General features: G+C 40.4%; 1 protein-coding gene across 1 annotated transcript in view; it reads right to left on the bottom strand.

Annotated features, from left to right (window-relative positions):
- Positions 1 to 8,079: 8,079 nt before the first annotated feature.
- LOC118337849 (GTPase IMAP family member 4-like) overlaps positions 8,080 to 10,820 on the bottom strand; it is a 3,492-nt gene continuing 751 nt past the window's right edge. Inside the window, exon 2 of the mRNA XM_035674969.1 lies at positions 8,080 to 10,542. Coding sequence (XP_035530862.1) covers positions 9,191 to 10,542 — 1,352 coding nt within the window. The 3' untranslated portion in view covers positions 8,080 to 9,190. The remainder of the gene's footprint in view (positions 10,543 to 10,820) is intronic.

Genomic DNA, 10,820 nt, shown 5'->3' with positions numbered 1-10,820 from the left:
CACACACACACACACTGTGTATATAGACGTAGAAGCCCCTTATTTCCGTGTTGGTCAGTGAAGTGTCATGTTGAAATGGTAAGAAAGAACCAGCAAGACAGTCACACACACACTTCATTTATCAGCTTCCCTCCCCCCCCAATTATTTCTCTCTTTTTGTTTCCACCTCCCATCTCCTTCCATCCATCAGGGTTTCATGTTTGTGTGTGTGTGTGCGCATGTGTTTAAATGGGTTTTTATTGCAAGCATTGTTTATTTTCTGTTTAAAAAAAGATGAGTTTCTTAACTAACGGATAATAAAAGAAAAGACTTGACATATCGTCTGCCAAGTGTTTTATATAAAAACCTGAGAAACTTACGATTCACCCTGATCCTCTGTCCTCTCCACCTCCTCGTCTACGTTTCACTTTCCCCCTCATTTTCTCCTTCAGTGTTTGTTAAATTGTGCTAATAAGATGGAGCAGTTGTCTTTTTTTGAGGGGGGCGGGCAGATACATTTTCAGATTATTTCTTTCTTTTTTAAAAACAGGGGTTTGTAAATGCACACAAACACACACACATACACTCTCACCCACTTGTCCTCCTCTCTGTTACCCTTTTTTTGTTTATTCTGAGTAGATACGTTGTTGTACTGTTTAATTCTGAAAATCCTGTTTTTGTAATAAAATTAAAAGGAACTGTAGTTTGTTTTGAATGGTCTGTTTTTTCTTCCTAGAAGCACGTTCCAGCTTTTGTCTCCACGTTAGGAATTGTATGTTTGCTATTGTAATTGTGTTCACATGTATACACACCTCCCAAGATCTTAGGTGCTTCAAGTAGCACAGACAGTAAGGGAAACCCACAAAAAACCCATTGCAGTGTCTCAGACTTGAATTGGATTTTAAAGAAACTGCAGAGTAGATGACATTGGTAGTTATACTCTATTTGTAGATGGCTGGAAAGGGAATCTGTAACTACTACACAGTTCCTCTCAACTGATTGGAAGACCCTCTTTTTAAGAAAAAGGGTGTAGCCAGGGTTATGAGTGGGGACTTGAGGAGATGGAGGGGAGGAAAAACTGGTTTAACCTGTTAGCGTGTCCCTTTGTCCTCTTCCACTGAAACTCTTGACCTTTTCAAAGTATTGACCCCTCATCTTCTGCTACTCCCTCCTCACATTTATGAATACAGCTGCAGATTTATTGCCGTTTATTCCCAATAATGCTGAACCGATTTCTCCTAGAAATGCTCCCTCTGTTGGAATATTATATAGCTTTGTATTATATTTACTGCCCTGCAGACACCTGCGTAATTAACTCAGCCGGTTGTAGACTGAGATAAGCCCTAAGAATCACAAGCATTCATCTTTGACACAGATTTAGTTGACGAGCTAAATGCTTTGAGTCGACACACAATTACCTTGTAGAAAAAGCTGCCTTTGCTGTGTGATATTTTAGACACCTCATGAATGTTAAAAGTGAGTTACAACGGAAAACCTGCTCTGCACAAAAGAGAGAAAAGTGTTTTGGAGCAGAAACTTGTTTGGTGGGAATGTGTCCTCCACTTTCTATTCTTTCTGTCCTACTTGGGTACAACACAGGTTTAGGGACCACAGTGTGTTTTTGTGATCAGACAGAACAATTCTAGTTACGACTACAAAGAAGCAGCTACGGGTAAGTGAAGAGCATATTGCTTGGAGTTTAAATGCAGTTAAATGTCTTTGACTTTGGTCATTTACAAGGGGGGAGCGTATTTGCTAGCCATATCTGCAAAAACGTGCTTCAGTGAGTCACCACAGAGTAATTCATAGTATCTTCATTTAAATTCATGCAGGTTTTGAGAAACCTCTTTACAGCAGCCAAAAAAAGTATGTTCTTATAAATTTTAATACAGTAGTGTGGGAAGAAGTACTAGGATCCTTTACTTAAATAAAAGTAGAAATACCACAGTCATACTTTGAAGTATTATTAGGAAAGTGTATAAGTATCAAAATTATAGAGTATATTGTGCTTTTCCTATTACAACTACTAATACTACTACCTTTTACTACTTTATATATATTTTTATGTCGGCTTATGTATATAAAATCCTTTAAGCCCCAAAGTAACTACATCGAATAAGTATAGTGGATTTAAAAGTACAATATTTACCTGGATCCTGTGTCAGTGAAGGCTTTTAGATAGTGTGGTGTTTAGAAACGTGATCCTCTTTTAATACACTCTGTTTAGTGTCTGGTACGAGGTAAATGTTCGTGTGTGTTGCAGTGTGAAGAAAAGCTAACCAGACATGAAGTCGAGTCTGTCTGTCCTGTTTCTTACAGGTAAGTATTTATGCAATCTTTCAAAGGACTCACCACCTTATTTATTGATATTTACCAAAAGATATAGCCATTTATTTATTATTATTTATTATAGTAGTGTAGTGATAATCGGTTATTGCCTGGATAACAGGCTTTCTGTATTGATCAGTCCAACTTAAATTAAATTGCATTATATGTCTAATACAGTATATATATCTTAAACATATTTCTAGTTTCACATTTCTACACAGATGTATTATCTACTCTTATTTTAATACAGCCAAATCTGTGCCATGCCCTTGTTCCAACGGCTCATTATTACGAAACCCTAATAATCCGAAGAATGTCCCACTGGATCGAAAGGCCATTTGTCTGACAGCAGATTATTCCAAAAGGAAATGCCCATTGCTCTCATATCACTACCTTACGTACGTAACTTAAAGGTCCAGTGTGAAATATAATATCCATAGGTATGTTTGTATTAGTGTATAATCACCTGAATATAGGAATCGTTGTGTTTTTGTTGTCTTAGAATGAGACGTTTTTATCTACAGACGCTGCGGGTCACCTTTAATGGACGCAGCTTTGAACCGCCATGTTCCAGCGGCGTTCAGTTAGTTGCGATCTGAAAGTTCACCTCAAGATGCCACTAAATCTTACACACCAGCCCTTTTAAACTAACAAAACCTATACTTAACCAAGTAGTTTTGATGCTTAAACCTAACCAAACTGCAGTTGTTTCACAAATGTCACCTGACTTTGTCCATTCCTGCTCGTCCAAATACTATTAAGGACAAACAAACTCCAGGGGCAGGCTGTATTTTCTGAAAAATGGGACTATGGAGCAGTAGGCTTTTGTTTTCGTAACAACTAGTTGTCGAAAAAATGTGCTTTTGATCCATTTTTTTAACTATTGGTGTTTCGTAATAATGATCTGCCATAACAATGGACTGGTTAAGAGCTATTGGCAAAGACAATGAGTGATTTGATACTGACAAATATCCTCCTCCATCCACAGGGCTGTGTTCTCTTACCCGCTGCTTTCCTTTACAGTACCAATTCATCAATACCGCCCTGCCCTGGTTGGACGCCAGAGAGTACTGCAGAGGCCGGTATACCGACCTGGCCACCGTCTACAACATAGAGGACATGAAGCGGCTGATGAACTCCACTGGAGGCTTTACGAAGATGGCCTGGATTGGGCTGCAGGATAACCTCACTAGCTGGAGGTGGTCAGACAGCCGTTACAACGGAAACAAAGAGTTTGACTACAGGAACTGGGATTATGGTCAGCCTGACAACTTCCTCGGGGACCAGATGTGTGTGCAGATGTTGAGCACAGGAACGTGGGACGACTTGCAGTGCTTCCAGAGAAAGTCCTTCATTTGCTACGATGGTCAGATTTTATTAATAGATTATTAATAGTTGTGTTATCACTGCACACTGAAAAGATAGTTTTTCTCTGATCTCTCTCTTTCTTTTCCTTATCAGAGACAACCAGTAGCACGCAGCCTTTCGTTTTTGTTGAACAGGAGATGAGCTGGCCTGACGCTCAGCTGTACTGCAGGGAGCGCCACACAGACCTCGCCAGTGTTCAAGGCGAGAAAGAGAAGCAGGAAATACAATCTTTGGCCAAAGGCAGGAGCGTCTGGATTGGCCTTAATAGGTCAGCATCAAAACTGTCAATTTGTTTGATCGAAGGTGACTTACTTGGCCCCCGTGAGAGAACCGAGCCGAACCCTTGAGGGGCTCGAGTCTAGCATCTTGTTTTTATTCGTCCTGTTTTAGGAAAGCCGCTGTGGGACAATGCTGGAAAAACATACATAAACAGAAACAAAAAGAAACTGAGAGCAACTCTAAACAAACAACTCTAGGTCTACTTACTAGATTTTTAGCTACGCTAGCAGCACGGCTCGGGCAATGTGGGTCCCCTGAACCACTATTAGGTTGTAGTTTGTAGTTTTGAGTGCATTTTTGGACAAATACAGGATGAATTGCCATGAAATTTGGTACAGACGTTCAGACAAGAGAATTCAGACAGAGCTATAGAAATTTCCCAAAGTTCCCAACTTCTCTCCCAATTTCTTCTCAATGTCACTTTACAACCATGCCTTTACCCCGTCAAAATATATTCTGATATAACCAGATATATAAAAAAACATAATCGAACACCCTCCAGATTATTCATTATTGACCTTTGGTCCTCTGTCTAGGACCCTGGAATGGTCAGATCAAAGTGACTCCGCCTACCGCTACTGGAAGCAGGGACAGCCTGATAATGACGGAGGGAACCAGCACTGCACTGCCGCTGATCTGGGCAACGAAGGCCTGTGGTCAGACGAAGATTGCAGCAGGGAGCTCTTTTTTGTCTGCTATGGTGAGCGGGTCCGTCTCAGTTCTGGTGAAAGCCTCGGTGGCTAGTGGTTCTTTATTTTATTCTAAACAAACAGCACATAAATATCACCATGTATTACACTTAATTCAATTAAAGTTTTAGATATTTCTCCCTTAAGAGGTAGTTCAAATTAAAACTGTTCACAGCAGGGTCTGTTTTTCTTTTTTCTACGTTGCAGGCGGCACTCCAGTGACCCCAAACGAAATAGCTACCACTGAGGAAGGCTCAACTGCTACAGAGATTTACTCCGGTGTGTTGCTGGGAGCCTTAAAAGAAACAATCCCATTTGGATTTGTATATTACGGCCGTCTTCACAACCACTGGTCATGTCATTACAGAGATTACCCCACCTGAGCAGCCTTTTACCCCAGAGGTGGTTGACCAAACAGGACCCATGAGTGAGTTCAGTTATATGTATTTCTATCAGTGGTGGTACCGTCGCATCCTGTGAATAACCTAATGTCTCCGTTTTGCAGATGTAACTCCAAACCAGGCAGTTCTGTCTACCACTGAAATGCCCACCACTGAGGGAGACTCAAGCAGGACAGAGGTTTCATCTCAGCAATATTCAACTCCAGAGGTGGATCAGACGAGCAGTATTCCTGGTGAGGGAAACTGTGTTCACTTCACTTCACTTAGTTATTGTTCATTCATTTCGTGCCTTCGGTATCTCACAAAGGTTGTGCCAAAGGAAACCAAATTCCAGGCTTCAAAGGAAAAAGAAACCTTTGTGGGAAGTCACAGTCGACCATAAGTTAATTAAAAGGTCCAGTGTGTAGGATGTAGTGTCATCTGGTGGTGTCTTTGCAGATTGCAACCTCACTCAATTCCTCCTCCCCTTCCAAGAGGGAGACATTAGGTTATCTAGAGCCAGTGTTTGGTTGGTCCCCACAGAAGGCGACCCGCAGCGTCTGTAGATAAAAATGAATCAAAAAAACACAACATTTCTTATGTTCTGGTGATTATAAACTAATAAAAACACACTATATGAATATTATTTTCCATTTCTGACTACAGATCCTCCTAAATGTTACACACTGGACCTTCAACGACTGTGTGTGTGTGTGTGTGTGTGTTTCTAAAATCAGTAACATTAACACGGTTTGTTCTTAGAAGAACATGTGATGACTCTGCGAGTGAAGTTGAGCTCTAAGACACAACTGAGTGACGACGACATCAATGAACTGGTGAGATTCAAGTCTAAAAACACAGAATGTCCATTTTTGAATTCTTTATTCACAATTTAGATATTTTGTGAACAAACATATAAAATTATGACCTCTTCCTTGATCACAGACTAACTGTGTCAGATAGTTGCTGTTACATATAATGGTATTGAATTATCTTTAATTAAGTTCTTTGTGCTTTGTCAGCTTTACATGCTACAGAAAGAATTGCTTCTTACAAGCAACAAATTTACCTGGAAGAGAATACCGAAATGAGAAAACCGACTGACGGAGGGATGACGGAGGGATGCAGGACCGGTGAAAAGGAGAAGAAGGGGAGAGGCTGAAATCCTATAAAGGATGTAGAACTTTGTCTTTTTCTGCCTCCTGCAAACAGTTTCCGTTGTCTTCTGTGCTATTTGCAGCGTTATTGTGTTTTCTGTACTGGTTGTGTTTTCTAAATGCTGCACATTTTCTGCAATATTCTCGTGTGTTTTTTTGGTCTATCTGCATGTGTTTTCCTCCAGCCACAGAGACACACACGATGTCTGGATAGGACATTTGGTTACTGTCGGTTAATGTTTGTGTGAGCCTGGTGGGAAAGACCAGGTGCTGTTTGTCTTGTGTCACAGCTCCCTCTGTTTTCAGTGAGAAATGTATATGAAATGAATGTCAATGTCAAGGATAAGGCCGTCCTTTACCTTTTATTTCAGCAGTTTTGAGGTATATTATATGAAAATGGGGCCAATAGTTACATCAAAAAGGCGGTGTGGTGGCTAAGGTGTGTTTTTGTCTGTTTTCTGAGGACAACAATCCTGTTTCTGTGTCTGGGCTTTTTTTTTCATCTTTGAGAAACATGATCAACGTAGATCTTATTATAACGTTTGATACCGACTTTACATACTTGATACTTTGAAACAGGCACTTTGTTCTGTTCTTAGAAAGTATTATAGTTCAATACCCAGTCCTTTAAAGGATTTAATATGTCCTCCACTAGATATTTATTCATAGCAGGCTTTGAAGTAAAAATGTAAGCCTCCATGTTGGATAATAAAATCTACAGAAAATGTAACAGGACAGCTAATTAACTTAAAGAAATATGAAAGATTTAAAGGATTAAGTGGACAGGAAATGAATTGGCATTATTAATAAGAAAACAGATTCACATTTGACGAAAAAATAAAGATATTAATCTGTATTAAAAAGAAGTTTATTGTATTTGTTTCTCTATTTGTTTTCTTTTACGTATTCATTATGTTTTACTTTATTGTGGGATATGGATTAGTCAACTAGTTAAGGAAGTCAAAGTTTTCAGACAGAATTGGGCACCTAAACCAAACAAGCTGGCTTCCCACAAAAGGTCACTGACATTATAACATTTATAGTCGATACATATTGTAGAAAAAACTTAATATCCATTGTTTTTTTTTGCTTATTTTTTAGAGAGAGTTGGCAAACAGGTATACAACTTCCTGTCTTTGAATGGATTTCAACATAAAGGTCCCAAAGTGGTCATTTCTCGATGGTCCAGAGTAAACCCACTATGACGCAACAACAAGAGTCGGGGGTCAGTGTGACTCTTGATTGCTGCGATGCCACAGTGTTAACCACTGAGCCACTGTGCTGCCCACTAAGGGTCTGCAACGCTTCAAACCTCCACCACCTGCAGCTGTTGGTGTGGTGGTTTATGGATGAGTGCAAAAATAAAAATAAGGCTTCCTTGGGTAGAAGAAAAGACACCAACCAGTACAGAAAAACGGTGCAAAACTCAAGCAAATTCAGAAAACGCTGCAAGTAGCAGACAGCAAAAGCACCAGAAGATATTAAAATGTCATGTACACCAGAATTGGTTGTGTTTTCTGTATTTATCTGTGTTTCCTAAATGCTGCACCCTTGTTGTCAAATTGGTGTAGATGTTCATTTGCTTGTGTTTTGTCTATTTGCACGTGTTTTCTTAAGCTGCAGTGCATTGAGGTCTCATGGTCGCTGTCAAAACCCGTCTCTCTGAACGTCGTCAACAATGCTGCTCACTGACAAAAACACACAAACACTTACATGTGGTCACGTAAGACCACATTAACAAAAGTAACGCAGTGTTGTTTACTTGTATTCGTTGACCCACCTGTGTGTCGACTTTGTCTCAGCAGATCATGGAGGGAAGATGGAAGAAACTGCTTTTCTTCGGTTTGTACTTCTTTCTCATCAACTTAGATAAATAAAATAAACACACATAAAATCAACAACATTTTAAGGATTTATTCAGAATATCCATACACGTGTTATTCATTTTGACCCTTTTTACTTGTAATTTACAGGGACATTTTCTTTCATAATGAAGATCACACAACAGACAGGTAAGAAAATGTGTTCATATCTGTCAGGTAACTTGAATGTAACTTAAGCTTGTCGAGCACTGTTGGAAATGAACAGTTGTGTAGCTTCACACGATTATACCTACTGCTGTTACACTGCTATCTCTACTACTCATATTAATAAAAATTATAATAATGATAGTAAATGGTGGAAGACATATTGTGATGTTTTACTTACGAAAGTAAGTAATACCACAGGATAACAACACTCAGTAACAAGTAAAAGTCTTACAAAAGTATTATCATCAGCATCTTTCAGTTCTGCAAGCTGATTTTTTTTTTCCTAGGATGGAAAAGGCACAATATAATAGTTGGATGGAGGAAGGAATAAGGAATACTTCACCCAAAATGTATAATTTAATGTAGTTGTCTCGCCTTACAGTCTGTGGGCCGGTGCCGACTGCAAAATCTGCTCCCCTTCTTTGGATAATGTTAATTTCATGATGATCCTAAATCCCTGAAGTCAAGCAGCAGAAGTCACAATGTGCAAATGCTATTGGCACAGTTTTAGGTTAACTTAATAATATGCAAGAGTAGGGGGTTTCGCTTTGCTCCTCAAGCACCACAACAACACTGAATTCTTGCCTGAGAGAGAGAGAGGGGATGTCACAGCAGATGGCCACAGGTGGGACTTGAACCTGTGGCCGCTGCAGCAAAGACTCTTTCTGTGCCCCAAAACATATGGATTTTGATATGATCTTTAAAGTTTTAATGATATGCAAACATTATATGCTGTTCAATGTTAAATATCTCCTTAGGCCATATGCAAAAACCCTATATATGGCAATGTGAGATGAGGAGTGACTTAGCCTTACAAACATGCAGCATATAGTTCTAACACATTTTTTTCACTCAGATATATGTGATTGTGAGTATATATGTCACATAAATAAGAGCTAAGCCTGGGCCAGAAAAAAGGTCTGGACCTCTTTCTGACATTCACTAAAAAACATTTTTAAATACCTTCTTTCATTTGTATTTTACCATTTAAACAAACTGGCCAATGCCTTTCCAGCGTGTTTAATTCCTTGGCCAAATTTTCTACCAGCATTTAGTACATGATCGAAGAAGCCATCTGACTTCTCAGCCGTGTCTCTCGCCTCACGTTCGTGCCTCACTATCAACATACGTTGTTGCTCTTCCCGTTCTATTTGTTGCTCTCTCCTCTTCCTATTAACCATTTCGTCTATACTTGCTTTCAGCCTCTCTGCTTCGATCCTCTCCCTCTGTCTTTCCTCATTCATGCGCTGCCTCTCCAACCTGTCCCTCTCTCTCTCTGCTTCTTTGTCCACCTTCTCCCTCTGTCTTTCCTCGTATATCTGCAGCCTCTCCAACCTGTCCCTCTCCCTCTCCGCTTGTCTCTCTTCCTTGTCCCTCTGTCTTTCCTCATACATCTGTTGCTCTCTCCATTCCAACTCCCTCTGTCTTCTCTCATCAATCTTCTGCATCTCCTTCTCCCTCTTCCTGAACTCTTTTTTCTCTGCTTGTCTCTCTTCTCTCTCTTGGTTTATTTTCATAATTATCTCCTGCTTCTCCCCCTTCCACTCCACCTCTCTCTTTTTCCTCTCCCTCTCTGCCTCAGCCTTTAATTCTGCAATCATTTTCTGAATTTCTCTCTCATGTTGTTCCTTAAGTTTCCTCTCCAGTTCCTCTCTTTCTTTTCGTATTTTCTCCTCGTTTTCTTTCAGGATGCGTTGTTTCTCCTCTTCGATTTTCCTCTCGGCCTCTTGGAACATCTCGTTGGTGTAGTGGCTTCCTCCGTTATTCATAACTAAACATCTGATCTTCTGGAGCAGCTCAGTGACCTGGGAGCGATTGTTTATCGTATTATTGAAGACGTGGTAGTGGCCGTTACATCTGTCCACGAGTTCCTGAAGGTCTGAGCTTTGATTCACAAAGTCCTCAATGGTGGTGCCTTGCAGTTGGTCGCCGTGCGTAAAGAGAACCATGCTGTATTTGTCTGCTGCCTGGCCAAACATTTCTTGAATCTTTTGCACCGTCTGCTTTTCCTCTTCAGTGTATCTGCCCAGCTTGATGGTCACCAGAAACACATGGGGTCCAGGAGAAGCGTAAGAGATGCACTGGCATAAATCTTTAGCTGTTTTATACTCGCTGCACCTGGTGTCAAACAAGCCCGGCGTGTCAATGACAACCACCCGTTGGCCGCCCACCATGGCTGAGGCCTTAGAGCACTCCTCAGTCATAGACACAGGACTGAACTTAGATTCGAAGCATGTTCGCCCCAGAATGGTGTTCCCAGTGGCGCTCTTCCCACTCCCGGTCTTCGCCACCATCACTATCCTCAACTCCCCATTATTTTTTCTGCTAGATCCTGTGTAGAAGAATGAGGAAGGCTGAATAAGAGTCAGGTTGTACAATGCACTCACCTCTATTTATATTTTTGAGCGTAGCATAAAGGGAGTATACGGCCTACCAGTAGGGTGCCAGGTGGTCCTCCTACTGTTTTCTAATCCACACATGAAACTGATTTGTTTATACCAATCAGTAAATGTTCAATAATGTCCCAGTGGTTGTTACTTTCATATGAGCCTGCCCTACACACACTTCAAATCATTCCAACGTTTGTGTGTTTATAATTAGCTGTGATCA

This window comes from Morone saxatilis, unplaced genomic scaffold (genome assembly GCF_004916995.1).
Source record: "Morone saxatilis isolate NCDOM2014 unplaced genomic scaffold, NCSU_SB_2.0 Contig4, whole genome shotgun sequence".
Lineage (NCBI taxonomy): Eukaryota > Metazoa > Chordata > Actinopteri > Moronidae > Morone > Morone saxatilis.
The sequence above is the reverse complement of the archived record's forward strand: the minus strand, read 5'-3'. Positions and strand labels throughout refer to the sequence as shown.